We start from the raw sequence: 20077 nt of genomic DNA on the forward strand, positions 1-20077 counted from the left end.
GGTTATATACGCTCAACCCAGCATTGCAGGCAGTGTCCCCCCAAAACAGGGATACAGAGCAAATAGGTCCAGCTATATACGCTCAACCCAGCTTTACAGGCGGTGTCCCCCAAAAGAGGGATACAGAGCAAATAGGTCAGGCTATATACGCTCAACCCAGCTTTCCAGGCGGTGTCCCCCAAATCAGGGATACAGAGCAAATAGGTCCGGCTATATATGCTCAACCCAGCTTTGCAGGCGGTGTCCCCCAAAACAGGGATACAGAGCAAATAGGTCCAGCTATATACGCTCAACCCAGCTTTGCAAGTGGTGTCCCCCCCATATACCTAGCAGGGATACAGAGCATTCAGTCCGGCTATATACGCTCAACCCAGCTTTGCAGGCGGTGTCCCCCAAAACAGGGATACAGAGCAAATAGGTCCGGCTATATACGCTCAACCCAGCTTTGCAAGTGGTGTCCCCCAAAACAGGGATACAGAGCAAATAGGTCCGGCTATATACGCTCAACCCAGCTCTGCAAGTGGTGTCCTCCCCATATATCTAACAGGGATACAGAGCATTCAGTCCGGCTATATAAGCTCAACCCAGCTTTCCTCGGTGTATAGACCATAAAAATGTGTAAGGCTAGCGCAAAGGGACAGGGACGAGGCCGGGGGCGTGGAAATGCAGATGGGGAGCAAGGTTGCGGTCAACCATCACCGTCTACCGTGGCTACTGCTCTGCGGCAGCAAGCAGTGCGCTTCCCCACAGTCACCGGCTTGATGGCCACATTAAGTAGGGTGCAGGGTACAACACTAACCAGGCCCGAGCACCAGGAAGAGGTGTTACAATGGCTGGCGGATAATGCTTCCATCACATTCTCCACCAGCCAGTCAACCTCTACATCAACTCCTCCTCCTACCCAACAGTCTGGTTCTCCTTCCTCACAACATGCCCAATCTTGCCAGCAAAGTAATCCCACCTTTTCCACCTCCCAGGAGCTTTTTTCGGGTCCATTTACTGTCCCTCTCTTTGTCCCACCAAGTCCCGAATCACCGGAGGTACCAGATGAGCTTCTGTGTCCTGATGCCCAAACACTGGAGCATCCTCCATCTCCTGTTGTTGTTGACCAGCAATCAGCCCTCAGTGACGACGATGATGAGACACAGTTGCCATCAGGGCAGCCTGTTGCTATGGTCAGTGTACAGGAGGAGGAGGAGCTGAGAGAGGAATTGGAAGAGGAGGTGGTAGACGACGAGGACACTGACCCGACCTGGACAGGGGGGATGTCAAGCGGGGAAAGCAGTGTAGATCTGGAGGGAAGTGCAGCACCAAAGAGGGTGGCTAGAGGCAGAGGCATGTCCAGAGGCAAAGGACAGCTGCTTCACCAAAGCCAGGCCATAGCCAGCAGAGCCCAAAATGTTCCCTATTCCAGCCAGCCTAGAAAAACTCCCACATCATGGTCTTCGATGGTGTGGAAATTTTTTAATGTATGTGCAAGGGACAAATATAGTGCAGTTTGCACACTTTGCAACTCAAAACTGAGTAGGGGCTCTGAAAAGAGCAACCTTACAACCACTGCCATGCACTGTCATTTGGAATGCAAGTACTGGGCTCAGTGGGAGAGAGCAAATGCAGGACAATCATCATCTGGTGTTGCCGCCACTGCCTCTCCCACTGTTGCCAGTGCTGGCTCTGCAGCCCAGACCAGCAGCCAGGACACCTCCACATCCTCCTCCACCACCTTGGAGACTTCTCCCTCATTCTCCCCTTTTCCTGCCTCAGCTCCTTCTCCTGCCTCATCTCCTTCTCCTGCACCATCATGCGCCTCTTCCCAGCAACCCACCATCTCCAAGACGTTTGAGCGCAGGCAAAAATACAGCTCTACCCACCCCAATGCACAAGCCTTAACTGCGCACATCTCCAAACTCCTGGCCCAGGAGAAGTTGCCATTCCGTCTTGTGGAAACTCAGGCCTTCCATGACCTGATGGCAAGTGCAGCACCTCGCTATGCCGTCCCTAGCCGTCACTACTTCTCCTGGTGTGCCATCCCCGCCTTGCACCAGCACTTGTCACGCAACATCAAGCGGGCCCTAAGTTCCACGCTTTGCAAAAAGGTCCACTTGACCACCGATGCATGGACAAGTGCATGTGGACAGGATCGCTACATTTCATTGACGGCACACTGGGTGAATGTAGTTGAGACTGGGACCCGGTCACAAACTGGGGCAGTCTACCTCATTTCCCCACCCAACATTCCTGGCAGAGGCTCTGGACCACCACCCTCCACCTCCTCCTCCGGCTCCGCCATCACATCGACCCCAGCTACCTGCTGGAAATGCTGCAGCACTGGCATGGGAAGACGTCAGCAGGCCGTGCTGAAGCTCATCAACTTGGGGGACAGACAGCACACTGCCTCCGAGGTGAGGGATGCCCTCTTCGATGAGACATCAACATGGTTTTCGCCGCTGCACCTGGGCCCAGGCATGGTCATGTGTGATAACGGCCGCAACCTGGTAGCGGCTCTGGAACTTGCCAACCTCCGACACGTTCCATTTCTGGCCCACGTTTTCAATTTAGTGGTGCAATGGTTTTTAAAAACGTACCCCAATTTACCAGAGCTACTGATGAAAGTGCGGCGCTTGTGCACCCACTTTTGCAAGTCTACAGTAGCCGCTGCTAGCCTCTGAAGCCTCCAGCAACGCCTCCATCTGCCAGAACACCAGCTGTTGCGCGATGTCCCCACACGCTGGAACTCAACATACCACATGTATGTAGTGCAGAGGTGTCATAATGGACTCGGTGACCCTCCTGAGTCAAATTGTGGGTTCCTCTGAAACAAAGTATTTTTTCCCATAGACTATAATGGTGTTCGATATTCATTCGAATAGACTAATATTGAGCGGCTATTTGCAACGAATAACGAATATCGAATATTTCTATCTATGTACCTTTAGTTTTATATCTATTAAAGACCTATTTAGTGTTACAAACTTTCTTAAAGACAATAGAGTCAACCTTTAGCATTTTTCCATGAACAAATTTAGATTTGTAGAGAATTTAAAAAAAATTTACATTTTGCAAATATAATTTTTTTTTTAATTGCCATTTTAGTGGTGATGATCTTCTCTCCTGATCAGTTTACAATTTATATGACCGTGGATGCAGGAACTTTCTATGGTCTGACATTTTGCAGAAACCCAGCCATGATTTCATTATTGTGGCAGGGACATTTCGGCCACAATGAGGAAATCATAGCTGGGTTTCAGATTATAGAAAGTTCCTGCAAGCCAACCTTAAGTATGAACCTTGTGTCATTTTAAGCCTCATAAAGGCTCGGAAAATGCAGACGCATGCTAACAACCCATAATAAGTTTTATTATAAATATACTTCTATAACTTAATAGTCATATTTAACTCAGTCTTCAGATACTGTGCTTACATACTACAAAAATGTTTATTTCTTTTATGACCTCATAAAAAGGATGTGCAAAGTCATCCATGACTTATTTACAAATGTACTGCTCTTAAATGTAAGTTATACATCTGAGGTCATTACAAAAAGATTCCAGGCTGAGTACAATACAGCCTCATAAAACCAAATTCTGCCAACACTTCAACAGCTAAAATTATTGACTGAATAGTTAAACATCAATGATTATTATCATATAAAAAGTTCTGCAAATTGATCATCCTGGAACACATTAACTCTTTTAATAAAGTACAGATACTTGGCTTGTACTCCCATTTATAAAGCAAGACACACGCAAATGAAAAGGAACCTTTTCTTGAAGGCGGCCATGGGTGTGAAATATTGTTACAATAGCAGGCGTTAGGCTGGGTTCATATCTGCTTTCGAGGAAAGCAGGACTTTTCTCTCTGCATTCTTCCAGCAGAAACCAGGCGAAAACCTGGAGGGCCTCATTAGTTTCCGCAGATAAAAATTTTGCAAGAGGATTGGGTTTCTTTTTTTCAGGTCCCCAAGCGGACCCAAAGAATGGAAACCAGAGCGCAAATGTGAATCTAGAGTAAGGTGTAGAGATGAGCGAGTAGTATTCGATCGAGTAGGTATTCGATCGAATACTACGGTATTCGAAACACTTGTACTCGATCGAGTACCACTCGCTATTCGAATGGAAAAGTTCGATGCAGAACCAGCATTGATTGGCCGAATGCTATACAGTCAGCCAATCAACGCTGGTTCTTCTCCTACCTTTAGAAGTCTTCTCCTTGCAGCTTCCCCGCAGCGTCTTCCAGCTCTGAATTCACTCTGCCAGGCATCGGGCAGCCTGCGAGCTACAAGAAAATGGCCACTTTGACTGTAAACGGCCATTTTCTTGTAGTGCGGGCATGCGCAGTCGGCTCTACTAGTGTCTCACTGGCAGAGCCAACTGCGCAGGCGTCGGAGGTGCCGAAGAAAGACGACAAAAGAAGGGGAGGATCCAGACGAAGATAGAGGCGTCGCAGGATCGTGTTCTCAAGCAGCAGTGGGAACGCCCCCATCGCATTTCCAGCGCTGGGGCCTGCCCCCATCGCTGCAAGAGAACTAATTTGCATACTGGTAAAAAACGGTATTTCTAAGGAACGGCGCGGTGGAGATCACATCTAAAGGTAAGAGACGAATAGCCTTTCTAAAGGCTATTCCGCAGTCTTAGCCACAAAAAAAAGGGTTTTAATGGTAGAATCCCTTTAACTTTTTCTGATAATGAGAAGTACTGTTGCCTTTCAAAACTTGGAGTCCTAGGTTCAAATGAGAGCAAGGGCAAAATCTGCAAGGAGTTTGTATGTCCTTCCTTCGGTTTGCTAGATTTCTTCCCACATTCCCACATCATTTTCCAGCCGATCCCGATCGTGATCGTGAAATTTGCTCAATCACCGATTGGAATCCGATCTTTTCCGATCCCGATTGCTCAACTCTAAACACAAGACATTTGTAGTAATGGTGAATGTGGGAAAGAATTTGCGATTCATCTCACTGCATCATACAGGGCACTCAGTTCTGAAAATTTTGCAATTGCAAGCAATAAAGCTAGGTAATCTTAGGAATAGGACAGTTTTGTCAGATTTAATCACTTACAGGCAAATTAGTAATATAATTATTAAGAGTGAAGGAGTTAACCCTTTCATTGTCAATAATCTTATTTTATCTAAGTCTGTTGGGCAATAGAGCAGTTTCATCTGTATGCAGTGCATCTAAACATAATAATATAGAAACAGTCAGTTAATGAAATCTCTCTTTTTAAGGGTTTTTTGGGCAAGCGTTTACATTTTTTTTTCACTAAATACATAGAAATACATTGATTCTACCTGTGCTGACCTTAAAAAAAATGTCATTTAAGCATTTTTTGTTGTTTATCCAATTTACAGTCTCACAGAGCTTTCTTCGTAGTAGTAGTAGTAGTAGTAGTAGTAGTAGTAGTAGTAGTAGTAGTAATAGTAGGGGCACTATGAGGGAATATGTTAGGAATTGTGAGGGCATAGAAGAATTCCATTGCCATGATGAGTCACAAACAAGTGGAGAAGACGATGACAATACTGAATACAATGATAATTCTATTACAGATAAAACATGGCAACCAGGTATGGGTAACAAGGTGACATCAAAAGAAGAGAGTAGTGACAGTAAAAATTCCACCAGATGTGCAGCCCCAACATCCAAATGACCTGCTCAGGTGGGGGAGGAACTGGCAGATACATTTCCTCCATATGGCACATTTTTTATACATTATGAAATGATGGTAAGGGGCAAGATCTGCAAGCAGATAATTAGCCGTGGGCGTGCAGGTACACATGTAGGAATTTGGTCTGTCAGTACGTGAAATAACATCACTCATTTGGCAAAATAGAATTAGTGGGACCAAGAGAACAAGTCCACTTTATTCCTGTTTTTTTGAACCTCAGAGGCCACATTCTCTAGAAATGCGGCAGTCCCGGTGCTTTCTAGTACTGACATTTCCTCAGAAGTATAGGGCAAGCACAATTTCAACACCAGGTGGGACTTATCCGGTTCTACCAGTTATTCCACACTTGGCCATTTCCCACCCTCAGCAAGTCATTGCTTACATTCCCCTCCCACATTTCATGGTTGTAAGGTGACGTGCACATTGAGTGGAGCTGTTGCACATGCGGGAGTATTGGTTTGAGCAGAAGTATATGGTGAATGATTACTTTATGCAACAAACCACAGGCACAATGGAGTGGAACTGGTTAACTTTGAGAGAAAGAAGAAGAAGAAATTCTACATCATGATCTCTTTTGTAGGATAGTCCAGCTTTTTCAGCCTGCAAACTAGGCAGTGCACACACTTGTAGTGTACCCCAATTTTTTCTTGAAATGATGTCAATTGTCACTACTTGGTGTCACATGTGCACCAATAAAGGGGTCACTTTTGGCAATGCTTCTACATTTCTACACAAATTTTCCCTGAACTTCTGTAAAGTGTCACTCCAACAACACAATGTTGATTTGACATTTAGTCCCATTCAGGGATAGCCAGCAGGATAATCCAGAATCTTTTCTGGCTCACAAGTCCTGTTTTCATGGTCATAAAAAAAAAAAAACATTTCCATTTCACAAGATGTTCTAGCTTTTTCCGTTGTCAGGCCTTGCACACCCCAGATTTTTCTTGAAATAATGTAAATTGTCGCTCTGCTAACGCAATGTTGATAAGGTCTCCTTCAGTTCCTCCACTAGACCAGACCATCTCCTGTCCCTTGCTTCACCAGGGGAAGCAATTACTTACACTCCTGTCCTTCATTTCATGTTTGTGAGGTGGAGCACATATAGAGTTGCACTGTGTCACATGCTGGATCATCAGTTTGAGCAGCAGTATATGGTAAAAGATTACTGCATGTAGCAACCCACAGACACAGAGGAGTGGATAACTGTCTGCAAGAAGAACAACTTCTACCTCATGATCACTTTTGGAATTTAGTCCAGGCTAGGCAGTAAGCAAACTGATAGTGTGCCCCAATTTTTTTATTTTGAAATTCTGTAAATTGTCACTCAGTCGCCATGAGTTTGATGTAGCATGTTCCCTTTATACAGGGATAATCAGTACAGGGATAATCCAGGTTCTTTTCTACCTCCTAAGTATTGTTCTCAGGGTTATAGAACTATAGAAAGGCGGCCACCCCCCAAAAAAAATATCCCGCTGGATATTTTTGATTGTTTGATGGAGGACCCCATACTTAGGACACACTCTGCCATTGGAAGATCAAAATAATCCCCTTTTTGGTTCCCACATAATGTAACACACATTTTTTAGGCTTCCACATGATATACAACTCCCCTTTTTTGGCCCACCACATGATACATGACCCCCTTTTTTGGGCTCTCCATACAGAATATGACCCCCTTTTTCTGTCCCACCACCACATATATATGAAGTTATTTTGGCTACTGTCTGTAACAACTATCCTGACCCCATAGAATTTACAGTTTTGCTTCAAGGCTAGAAATATTAGAATAGTTCTAATAGTCACTGAATTCTAATTTTCCAGTACTACAAATCTCTCAGTTTCTTACAGCCAGTTCCAGTTTAGTAATATCTACATCCTAAAGTGTTTTATCTTTTAATTGTGAGATAGTGAGAGACAGATAGCTAGAAAGATAGAGATAGAGATATTAAAGATAAACCATTAAGGTGGAAAGCAGAGAGGTTTATGGCACCCTTGTAAGACTAATTGTCTCAGAGATATTATAGATAACATTATCTTTATGACATGGATCAACCAGGTTACACATTTATACCCCACAAAATGTGCATATAACAATCAGATGAGATGAGTTTAGTCATCTAACCCATTATACTAAGTCCTAAAGACAAAGAATGAAGTCTTTTTCTTGGGCCATTTGTCTGGTGGGATTCCTGCTACATAATGGGACATGTATTAGAGTGAAATATGATGGGTAAGTGTGTAGAGATATTATATTGAATTTGTTATACTCATCTGCAGAAAAGCATTTGTATTTTGTTGAGTAATTGTCTTAAAATATTGAAACATTTCAGGATAATTAACAATAATGAAGACAAAGAATCATAGTAAATGTGGAATATTCTTACTGAAAGGCTCTGTACATTTATTTTTATAATTTATAGGAAAAATATAGATTCTGACCTTCTCTACATCTTCAACTATGTACTCTACATACTGATATAATGTACTTTACATATAAAAATTGGTATTATTTGATATCTACTGTTTATAAAAAAGTCAAGGATTTAGAACTAAGGATGACTATGTGTCATCTAAGAAACTTTATCTAAGTCTTCAGCAAATCCCACCAATGTTACATAGAGTATAGAACACCATTAATGCTCACAATAGAGAACTAACAACATGCTTCTCCTGTAGTGTATGTCTGGCATTCTCCTTCAGGTCACAAAACAGCTGAGAGATCATTTCTCAAAAGAAAAACCCATGATATCTGAAATCACTTAAAGTGGTATTCTGACCCTTACAAAACACATTGTTTTAGGAGGAAAAGAGAATAAACATTTTATTTTATTTTCAAAAACATATAGTGTTTATTTTTAGTTCGATAAGTATTGGTCTAGTAGTAATATTCCTATATCTATCTATCTATCTATCTATCTATCTATCTATCTATCTATCTATCCATATATATCATTCTTCCATCTGTGTACTCTAACACTACACCCCATACCTAAGATGACGACATACAAGGGGTTCATATAGGGGACAATATTATACTTCAAACACATATTGTTTTCCCACTTTATCTTTCTTTTCATTTCCATTTGTAGCTACTATTTGACATTGAGTGTTGCAACTTAATTTACTGTTAACCAAATATAGTACAGGCTGAAAACTCCAAAATCTCATTTTAGTGTTTTTTTCCCGTTTTGGTATGTATTCTGAAGAGTTTTTTTTTTTGTTTGTTTGGTTTTTTTTAATTCCAACGTTTATTGAGTGATATTGCAAACATACATAAAAGTGAGTAATAACACAAACAGGAGCATAGTCAACTTAACAATAGTGAAGCTGAAAATGTAACCGCAAATCTTGTAAGCATTAAGCCAATATCAAAAACATCAATGGTATAAAGCACAAGTAAGCACAATTAAGAAGGGGTGGAAGAGTGAGATGGTAGGAAGAGGAGGAGGGCGGTGGCAAGGGGGGACTCGGCAGAGGGGCAACGAGGGAGGGAGGCAGGACACACACGGCGTGTAGAACATAGAGAGAAGGAGAAAGAGAGGAAAGGTGAAAAAGACAGATACTAGTAGGGAAAGACCGAACCAGGGTGTAGAAAAGAGGGAATGAAGAGAAAGAAGAAAAAAGAGGGGAACAGGAGGTAAACAGAATCACAGACTCCGGATATTTCGATGGTGAGCACACTCTATACAGTCAAGCTAGGTGTCTAAGTAGCCAAGGTGACCAAGTACGTTTGTAGGCGTCAGTAGACCTTTGAGCGCAAGCAAGGAGTTCCTCAAACTGAGCAATTTGTGATACTTTTTCTTCCCAAACTGAGAATGGGGGAGACACTTTCTGCAGCCAGTACAAAGATATAATCAATCTCGCTGCGGTCAGCAAGTGGTTGGCTAGTCTATCTTTTTTAGGATTATATCCCGGAGAAGGCATATTTAGGAACATCATTTGCGGAGTGATCGTGAAAGAGTTGCAGCAAATGGATCTAAGAAGTGTCTGGTATTCTGAAGAGTTTTTGACAGCATTGTTTACTGCAAACAATACACTACAGAGAAGTGACATGAGTAATCTTATTATATTGAACTCAATGGGATTCTGTGGGTGGGCGCATCTGACTTGCATTTTAGAGAAGATCACAAGTATTGTATGTATTGCAATACAGATGTAAAACATTGCTTGAACGTCGTCTTATTCTTAGTTGCATGTATTGTATATGCAGCCATTGTTTTCTCACCTCTAAGTTCAATTTTTCAAATCAGACCGGCAAAGGTATTTTCTGCCCAGATTTGTACAGAGGTACCTTTGCCAGTCTCAAATCAAATGTGGAGTCAACATGGGCTTATAGATTTCTTTAGGTCTTGCTTACGACATCAGGATAGATTGCATTGTATTTTCTAAACATTTGTAGAAAATAGTTACTGATGTTACATATGTTTTTGTTAATACACTTTCTACATTATTTTAATACATACTTTGTCAAATTTTATTGATAAATTTAGGGAAATAAAAAATTCCAGGAACTATTTCATTGTGAAATGTAGGTTAAATCTGTTCTGAAATATGTCGCACTGACAAGCAGAGAATATTAACTTTCAAGTCCAACCTTTCAAATTGATGGTAATAAAAACACACACGTATGGACTTTACGTCATATTAAGCACAATAAGAACTCAATAATGCGCTGAAATATGCTGACAGACTATGTTAGACGAGCAGAATACATTTCTTATAAATATACTTCTGTAATGTAAAGACGTCTTTATAGCCATATATAACTTAAGCAAGAACAGTAATTACCAAAATATTTATTTCCTTTATAACCCCATAAAGACGGATATGCAGAGTCATCTATGACTTATTTACAACTGTATTGGTCGTAGATGTAAATTATACATGGGGGTAATTATAGTTGGGTACATTACAGAATCGTAAAGTCACATTCAGCCAACAAACATTTCAACAGTTAAACTAAGTGACCGAATGAAACGTCAATCATTAACCCGTTCCCTCCACTGCTCTGCTCGTTTTACATCCTAATTGCCAAGCATTAGGGCATAATAAGGTTTTTAAGCCCCTCACTCCCCATTCCGGTACAGGGGTGTCTTCTTTGTCTCCCACTCACTAACTGCCATTAGGAGAGACACAGAGGTGGGTGGTAAGTAGGGAAATTCTGTTGCTAGAGATGAGCGAACAGTAAAATGTTTGATATTCGATATTCGTTTTGAGTAGCCGCTCAATATTCAACTACTCGAATTGAATATCGAATCCTATTATAGTCTATGGGGGGGGGGGGGAATGCTCGTTTCAGGGGTAGGCAACGTTCGATCAAATTATACTTACCAAGTCCACGAGTGAGGGTCGGGCTGGATCCTCCGAGAAGTCTTCTCCATGCAGCGTCCCCGCGGCATCTTCCGGCTCTGAATTCACTCTGCCAGGCATCGGGCCTGGGCAGAGCCGACTGCGCATGCCCGCACTACAAGAAAATGGCTGCTTACAGTCAAAGCGGCACGGAGAAGACTTCTAAAGGTAGGAGAAGAACCAGCGTTGATTGGCCGACTGTATAGCATTCGGCCAATCAATGCTGGTTCTGCATCGAACTTTTACATTCGAATAGCGAGTGGTACTTGATCGAGTACGAGTATTTCGAATACCGTAGTATCCGATCGAATACCTACTCGATCGAATACTACTCGCTCATCCCTAGCTGTTGCCATTAACCCTTTAGATACCACGGCCAAAAGCAACCACAACATCTAACTGGTTTTAGAAGGAGGGTGCTGTGCTCCATATATTGGGCAACAACAATCCAATAAATGCAGGGTATTTATGCCAGTACATGATAGTTGGGGCTTAATCAAATAATCTCATGTTCCACAAAATGTTATAAAAGTAGTAAGACTATGTAAGCACATGATACTTGTTTACTTTCAATATAGAATTAAAGAATAAATCAATTTACCAATATTTACCCCCCTTTAGTTATTCAAAACTACATCCAATTAACAACTTATGTTCCTATTAGCTATCGTCAGCTGGCAATGCACATTAGATTTTAGACTAGTGAAGTGGTAGATTTTGAACATTTTGCAAACAATCAATTGTATATATATGTATACCTACAAACTTTCATGCCATACAGAGGACGGGTTGATCACAATCAAAATTGGTTGTATTGAATTTTTTCAACCATCTGCCAGCTGTAATTGTTTGTGTATGGGCATGGCTGACGGACCCCTGGGTAGTTTGTGTTTGTGCCATACTAGATTCTATCCCAATACTTCCAGTAATTGTTCGAAGGGATGCGGCAACGTAGGTTCGCTATTACATATATTTTGGCATTGCCCTATTGTCAACCATTTTGGGCATCTGTGTTTTTCTTATTGAACATACAACTTTGCATAAATATTGTTAAGATGTCAGAGATGGCCCTCCTATACTGGGCACACATAATGTACCGATTAAAGACAGAACCTTCCTATGTCAGGTCTCAATGCTACATGTCTCTCAATTGCTCCTAGATGTAAAACTAACTTGTCTCTTCTTTCTGAGCTGATCTCTATGATACTTACAAATGGCCAATTTGAACAAATCTGTTCCAGTCAGCACCAGGGCTTAAGTCAGCTTCATACTTTGTGGGGGAAGAGGATCCTTCTCTTCCCACCTCCAATGACTTAATCTTCTCTCTCACGTAGGTAAATGGTTTTATTGTCACCATCAGTGGGTATATTAACCCAATCAGCCTAGAGCCTGTCCCACTGTTGGTCGGACCCCATCCCATAGACATGCATTCCTATATTTGTGTGGTACATGTTTTTATGAGCTTACATTGTTATTGTACATTCCTTTTTCTTGTATTAAACACAACAATTATTGAAATTAAAATTTACTTTGCTTGGTTTTTGTCTATATCAATATTAACGTGTTTAACTCCTTGGCAACATGAGCTGTGCAATATAGAGAATTTGGCATTTGCTTTTCTGTTTAGTTAGCACAATCCACAATATATACACAATGTGGGGGGATATAGAAAGTGCAAAGAAAAGTCATACTCTGGCTGCTGTGGTCTGAGATTAAATGGATTATACAATTTTTAGGTAACATAATATTTATATTAAGTACTATGGTCACTACAAATGCTATGTCACTATATAATGGATCATTTTGATTTATTTAGTGATCAAGTCCTAAAAGTCACGCCACAGACACCGCAGCAAGCAAAGTACCTACAGGAATTGTCAATACAATGGCAGGTAAGAAGACATAATGTTTAGAGATGAGCGAACACTATTCAAAACAGCCGTTTCAAATAGCACGCTCCCATAGAAATGAATGGACATAGCTGGCACGCGGGGGGTTAAGCGGCAAAGTCTGCGTGCCAGCCGCTTCCATTCATTTCTATGGGAGCGTACTATTCGAAATGGCTGTTTCGAATAGTGATCGCTCATCTCTAATAATCTTTCTAATTCCATTTATTGTCAGTGATTTATTATTTTTTCACAAGCATTTTTCAATTAAAGAAAAAGTAATAAAGTTCAAGAGACTTTCACGGTATTTTTGGTGATATCATATTTGTCAAACACCTTTTTTGGTATTTTTTAAGTCCCATAGAGAAGCCTAATAAGAAAAAGATACCACTGACCCCCATAAAATACACAAAAACAACACAAAGCATAATGCCTTACTTTGTATGTAGTGTGTTTTATATTTCATTGTCAACTTTAATGTATGTAACATCTGGCTGCTGTGCTTTTGGCAACAAAACACTCCATGAAACCAAACTAAAGCTGGAAACACATGGAGAGTAAACTGTGCTGGTTGGCCACTTACCATCAGCTAACCCTTGGTAATTTAAAAAATTAAAAAGTGCCAAAAAGGTTTTAAAAAAATTATATATATTTTTGCTGCTGTTTTATACCACACCAAAAAAAATTTGTATGGTGTCTTTCAAAATAGAGATAAAAGCAAAAAAATATAGTGCTATTAACTATCAAACTCAGTTATGTTGTTAAAGGAATCCTATCATTCAATCACAATTTTTTCTCAACACGTCGGAATAGCCTTAAGAAAGGCTATTCTTCTCCTACCTTTTGTTGTCTTCTCCTCGCCGCCATTCGCTTGAAAATCCGGTTTTTGTTGGTATGTAAATGAGTTCTCTTGCAGCACTGGGGGTGGGCCCCAGCGCTCAAACAGCACTGGGGGCATCCCCAATGCTGCCAGAGAACTCTGCAGCGCCACCTCCATCTTCTTCTGGAACAAGGTCTTCACCGCGTCTTCCGGTGGTGGTTTCTAACTTCTAGGCCTTGGGCCACAAAAAAGTGGCCACAAGAAAAATGGCCGCTTACACAGTATTGAAAGCGGCCATTTTCTTGTGGCCGGCGGGCATGCGCCGAAAGAAGACGCGGTGAAGACCTCGTTCCAGAAGAAGATGGAGGCGGCACTGGAGAGTTTTTCTGGCAGCATTAGGGACTCGTCCAGTGCTGTTTGAGTGCTGGGGCCCGCTCCCAGTGCTGCAAGAGAACTCATTTACATACTGACAAAAAAACAGATTTTCAAGCAAACAGCGGCGCAGAGAAGACAACGAAAGGTAGGAGAAGAATAGCTTTTCTTAAGGCTATTCCGACGTGTTAATAAGAAAAAATTGTGATTGAATGATAGGATCCCATTGAGAAGTCCATAGACATTCCTAATACTTTTTAGAAATTCATCTAACCATTTCTAACTTTAATATGGCATCATTATTATAAATAGACAAGTTTGCTGAATATAGTTTATTTGTACAAAATAAAATGAATGCTGGGAAACAGCTCAAAATACAGGTTACTTCTACTGGCTCCCATTTCTGAGACAGAGAAGTATAAGGTCGCACATAGTGGACCACAATAAAAAAAAAATGCTATGGGAAAATAATGCAAAGAAAATGCATAGCATTTATTTCCCACCGCATTAATCATTGCATTTTTGCAGCATTTTTCTTTGCATTTTTTCTTCCTTCATTAAGATAAGGCCCCACGTTGCAGAAAAGATTATTTACTGCAGATTTTGATGTGTTTTTTTTAATCAAACCCAGAAGTGGCTACAAAAGGAATAAGAAAGTTCTTATGTTTCTCCCTTCTGCTCAATCCACCATTGGCATTGGTACAAAAAAAACACAGCAAAATATACAGCATAGAAAATAAATGACACTTTTCCACAACACAGGACCTAAATTAAAAAAAAAAACGCATTTCCAGGGCTAAGGGTAAGTTCACACTACTGATACACTGCCTGATTCTGAACGTTAAAATACGTTCAGAATCAGCGCGTATAAAGCAGATCCCATTCATTTCAATGGGAGCCGGCATACGAGCACTCCCCATTGAAATGAATGGGCTGCTTTTTTCTCTACGAGCGCTCCCATTGAAGTGAATGGGAAGCACTGTTGTGTACGGCTAGCTCTGCTCATGCCGAGCTGTACACGCGAGCACATCCCATTCACTTCAATGGGAGCGCTCGTAGTGAAAAAAGCAGCCCATTCATTTCAATGGGGAACGCTCGTATGCCGGCTCCCATTGAAATGAATGGGATCTGCTTTATACGCATGTTTTAATGTTCAGAATCAGGCAGTGTATCAGTAGTGTGAACTTAGCCTAAGGCTGACATTTTTGAAAAAGCAGCATTTCCGCAGCTGTTTTTTTCTGCAGTTTGTGGATGGGATTATCCAGAATGTCATTCATTATGCTAGTACTGTAAAACACAGTTAGTGTCACTGAGAGGAGCAATCTAACACAAGGTGTCATACACGTGAAATATTTCATGTACATGTTAGTGAATATTGTTACATAATGCAAGTATAATATATTTATGCTAACAAAGCAATTTTGTTAAATGCTAAATTCTTCCTTTTTCTAGCTTGACCTGTGGAAGCCTGACAGCATAAATGACATATATCCTGGAACAGATCTACAAGTTCATGTCCAAGCTTCCCACATCCAGCAGATGAAAGAAAACCTCGTGCAAAGAAATATACCTTTTAAGTATGCTTATAAAATAACTATGCGCTATACAATTTACAACTTCTATGCACAGTATATTTTACTAACATGAATGTTTGATAGCACAGTATAACTTTTTGTGTATTCCTTTTTAAGATACATTCACACTGCTGTTACCATTTTTATTCCTCTGATCGGTCAGAAAATCGGAGCAACAGTAAAAATAGGTTATTCTTGTAATGGATACATAAGGAAGACTTTCCATTTGTATTAGTCAGAATTGACTTCATGTCCCAAATACCTTCCAAACCAATAACAGATTTCTACAGGACCCTTAAATAGGATCAGAAACATTCTTTTATGGCCCCCAAACACAACGCAACACAGGGATAACCGTCTTTTTCTGCTTGTTCAAATCACCTGCATTTTATTGCAACAACACATTATGCCAATAAAATAAAATGGAATTGTTCTAATTCAGGGTAAAAAAAAGTAGCCTATCCTAGCTCAGAGGAGGCACAGTACAGTAGGATACTACTTTGCTTGGGATAGGACAGGATAGGCTGTTTCTTTTTAACACCAGGTTAGGGTGGCACCTGGTCCTATCCACCAATTTAGGGCATTCAATCCCAAACCCCTCAGAGGGCACGGTCAATAGGGATTGCAGCCTCTAAGAGGTCATAGAGGGAAGGGGCTACGTACTGTCGGCATTCATATCCCTGCAAATGAAATTGCTGGGTCTAATGCCATTACATGGGAGCCAGGGGTCTAATGAAGGCCCTCTTGGTTTTCCCAGTATAACCTTAGGATACAAGATGACAGCCAGTGTAATCACATTAACACATTAATCCCCTAAAACAAAATGTTTAACAAATAAAAAAAATTAAAATATAACACACAACTGTAATTTTATTTTAGGTTTTCCATGAATTGAGTAAAATCCTATACAGCTCCATATCTGAAAATGCCCGTTATTCAAACATAAAAATATTTTTCCCATACGGTGAACACTGTAGTTGGAAAAACAATCAAAACCGCGAAATTGCCATTTTTTTTTTTTGCTGTTTTTTTCATAAAAATTTCTATAAATTTCCATAAAAATTTGAATAAAGTGTGATCAAAACATTAGAGATGAGCAAACACTGTTCGGATCAGCCGTTCCGAACAGTACGCTCCCATAGAAATGAATGGAAGCACCTGGCACGTACACTTTGCCGGCGGCCGGTCGCCGTGCCAGGTGCTTCCATTAATTTCTATGGGAGCGTGCTGTTCGGAATGGCTGATCCGAACAGTGTTTGCTCATCTCTACAAAACATCAGACCTTCCACAAAATGATATCGCTGAAAAGTACGTCTGGCTGTGAAAAAAAAGGGAGAATATGACAACTCCAAGAAAATAAATTTTTATAAAGTCTTAGATTTTAGATTTTTTTTTAAGAGGTTAAAATGTAAAAAACAATACAAAAAAACAACTATATAATAAAATTTGGAATTGTACCAACCCATAGAATACAAGCGACATGTCATTTTGGCTGCCCAGTGAACGCCTTCAAAGCAAAACCTGTCGGTCACATTGATCCAATTTTTCTTTAATTTCACCTGATCCTGAATTTTTTCCAACTTCCTAGTACATTCCATAAACAGTAAGTCCTCATATGGCTCAATGAATGGAAAAATGTATGGGGTTTGGAAGGCAGGAGTCAAAAACAAAAAGCGAAAATCAAAACAATGCCTGTAGCGGGAAGGGATTAAGGATAGGTCATCGTTATTAAACTTCTGGAAAACCCTTTAATGTTATGTAAATCTATACTTACCAGGATCACAATAGAAGATATACAGAAGCTGATAGATCGCTCAAGTGTGAGGATGCAAAGAAATGGGCCAATATCTCTGGAACAATATGAATATACAGAGTATCACCCAATGGATGAGGTAAGTGGGAAAATTCCAATATGCATAAGAGACACACTGTGATAATAAAACCGCTTCATGGTAATACAGTATACAAGCATAACTTTACAGTAGAACTGCAGCAAATTTTAATTCAACTCTATTTCCTTAAAAAATAAATGATTGTCAGTAACAGATTTACTTTTAAAGGGGTATTCCCATCCTATATAACTGTGGCATATTGCTGGGACATACCATCAATTTGTGATTGGTGTGGGGTGACCTTTGGGGGCCCAACCAATCCAAAGAAATGAAGAGGCAGCAGTGCATGATGTAGTGCTGTATTCCTATCTATCTGTATGTGGGAAGAATATGCAAATCTGTCTCCCAAGATGTAAACAGGGAGACAGTGCCTCTGTTATGCCGCCCTCTATGGGAAGCACCCTGAACATCATGCCTGACTTGTCCAGAAGTCTTTACTGCATAATGCGGGGTTATAACCAAATCAATTACTATCTATCTGTATATGGGGATAACGTCTATCCTTAAGGAGAGACCACCTTTTCAGGTGTGTGGAGACTTATACAGCCATAGTTGCTCCACTGCAAGGGAACATGGGAAGAATATGCAAATCTGTCTCCCAAGATGTAAACAGGGAGACAGTGCCTCTGTTATGCTGTTATGCTGAAAAGGTGGTCTCTACTTAAGGAGTGACATTATCCCCATAGTCTGGTCTCTCAGGTCGCTTCAGGTCGCCTCATGGAAGGTGCAGCGCTGTCTCAGCCTAACATGACCTCCGGCCAAAAAATAATTTGGAGCACTGATCTAGAACACACCTTCAGGCCAGGGCTCCACATGGCGTAAAGCAGCGCCAATGCTGCGCTCTGCAATCCAGCAAATCCCATCCACACATTGCAGAAAAATAGGCTCAGTGGGAATGCTCCTTTTTCCAAAACCATGGCCTTTTTTGTAAATCGCAGCATGTCAATTATACCAACAGAAATGCCAGCAGTTTCCATATAGTGTAATGGAAACAGAAATGTGAAAAGCGTTGGTATCTTAATCACTTTTCCGCTGCGACCAGCTACGTGAGGCCTTTGGGTAAGTTCAGACGGGGAGCGGAAGCAAGGATTTTGGCACCGAGAGTGACGCGGGGAGCCGCGTCACTCTCGCATCAAAACCCGCCTGCCACGACTTCTGACAGTCACGGCTTTCCCCTCTGGAGTTGGCTCAAATGAATGGGCCGACTCCGGAGGTTGCTGCCGCGAGGCGGAAGCCCTGGCTCAATGAGTCGCAGAATCCACCTGAAGAAAGGGCAGCCTGCTTCTTTTTTCCATGAGCAACAAAATGGCGCTCACGAAAAAAAGTAGCCTAGCGGTCTACATTGACCATCATTGTGAGGAGGCGGATTATGACGTGGATTACGCGCCATAATCCGCCCCCTCTGTGCCCGTGTCAACAGACCCTTAGACTCAGATTTTTGGCTCCTTTAGGTACAATGTTATTGGGCACTTTTGAATCAAAATTATGTCTCACATCCTCAATTATTAGTCCTCCTTCAACAAACTTATAAGCTGTATATATTTTTATATGAAAAACATGTGAAACCTATGGGCAGCAGCTATGAATGGTGACAAGAAAAAAAACTTTATTTTTTCCATTTCCTCATTGAAAATGAATCCACAGTAAAGTTTCCCTTGACAATGCAGAGAATGGAAGAAGTTGGAATTGAGAAGGGTTGTCATCAGGACCTGGAGCGACTTAGTATTCTATAACAGATGTCCAATACTATCTTTACTTCTGTCTTTATATTCATGTTTAACACATAAAAGTTTTTAAAAAAGAACATGAAAATAATACAGAGAACTTCATATGTTACATATGTTGTTTATTCATAAAGTGGGTGATAACTACCAATTTCTCCAATATGTTTATCAGATTTATAACTGGATGGACCTGATTAAAGACAAATATAGTGATGTGGTATCACAACATCTAGCGGGACACACATATGAAGAAAGGCCTATTTACTACTTCAAGGTAAGTAAAAAGGAGTGAAAACCTTCAGATGACACATGCAGATACAACAACAGTTTAACTAATACTTAACAGGTTAGCCACACTGTGACACAAAGGTTATAGGAATTTTACAGGCACAATAATTGATGACTGATTATTAGTAGAGATGAGCGAGTAGTGAAATATTTGAGATTCGATATTCGTTTCGAGTAGAGCCTCAATATTCGACTACTCGATCGAATATCGCATCCCATTATAGTCTATGGGAAAAAATGCTCATTTCAGGGGAAACCACTATTCGACTAAAGGAGAGTCACCAAGTCCATGAGTAGCAGGAGGAGAGTGTTTAGGAGGAGGGCTATGCAGTTACAGCGCACGGACCCCATTATAGTCCATGTGGATTGTACGCTTTAACTGCACAGCGATGCAGTTGCGCTGATATTCCTTTCAGGGGGGTCCTCCTGCGAACTCCTTCTGGACGGGAGGCAAGCGCTAATGTGAACCGGCCCTTACTCGTCCTGCAGAACCAGCATTGAATGGCTGAATG

At 41.1% G+C, this 20077-nt stretch overlaps 2 protein-coding genes across 2 annotated transcripts in view; both read left to right on the forward strand.

The window, feature by feature from the left end:
- LOC142216492 (gamma-crystallin-1-like) overlaps positions 1 to 20077 on the forward strand; it is a 347542-nt gene that overhangs the window by 276112 nt on the left and 51353 nt on the right. The gene's annotated exons all lie outside the window — the stretch shown is intronic.
- The window catches only part of LOC142216203 (carboxypeptidase O-like), a 33369-nt gene continuing 21102 nt past the window's right edge, over positions 7811 to 20077 (forward strand). Inside the window, exons 1-5 of the mRNA XM_075283852.1 lie at positions 7811 to 7890; positions 12826 to 12901; positions 15540 to 15664; positions 17439 to 17553; positions 19450 to 19551. Coding sequence (XP_075139953.1) covers positions 7811 to 7890; positions 12826 to 12901; positions 15540 to 15664; positions 17439 to 17553; positions 19450 to 19551 — 498 coding nt within the window. The remainder of the gene's footprint in view (positions 7891 to 12825; positions 12902 to 15539; positions 15665 to 17438; positions 17554 to 19449; positions 19552 to 20077) is intronic.

The sequence above is a fragment of the Leptodactylus fuscus genome, chromosome 8 (genome assembly GCF_031893055.1).
Source record: "Leptodactylus fuscus isolate aLepFus1 chromosome 8, aLepFus1.hap2, whole genome shotgun sequence".
In the NCBI taxonomy this organism is placed as follows: domain Eukaryota; kingdom Metazoa; phylum Chordata; class Amphibia; order Anura; family Leptodactylidae; genus Leptodactylus; species Leptodactylus fuscus.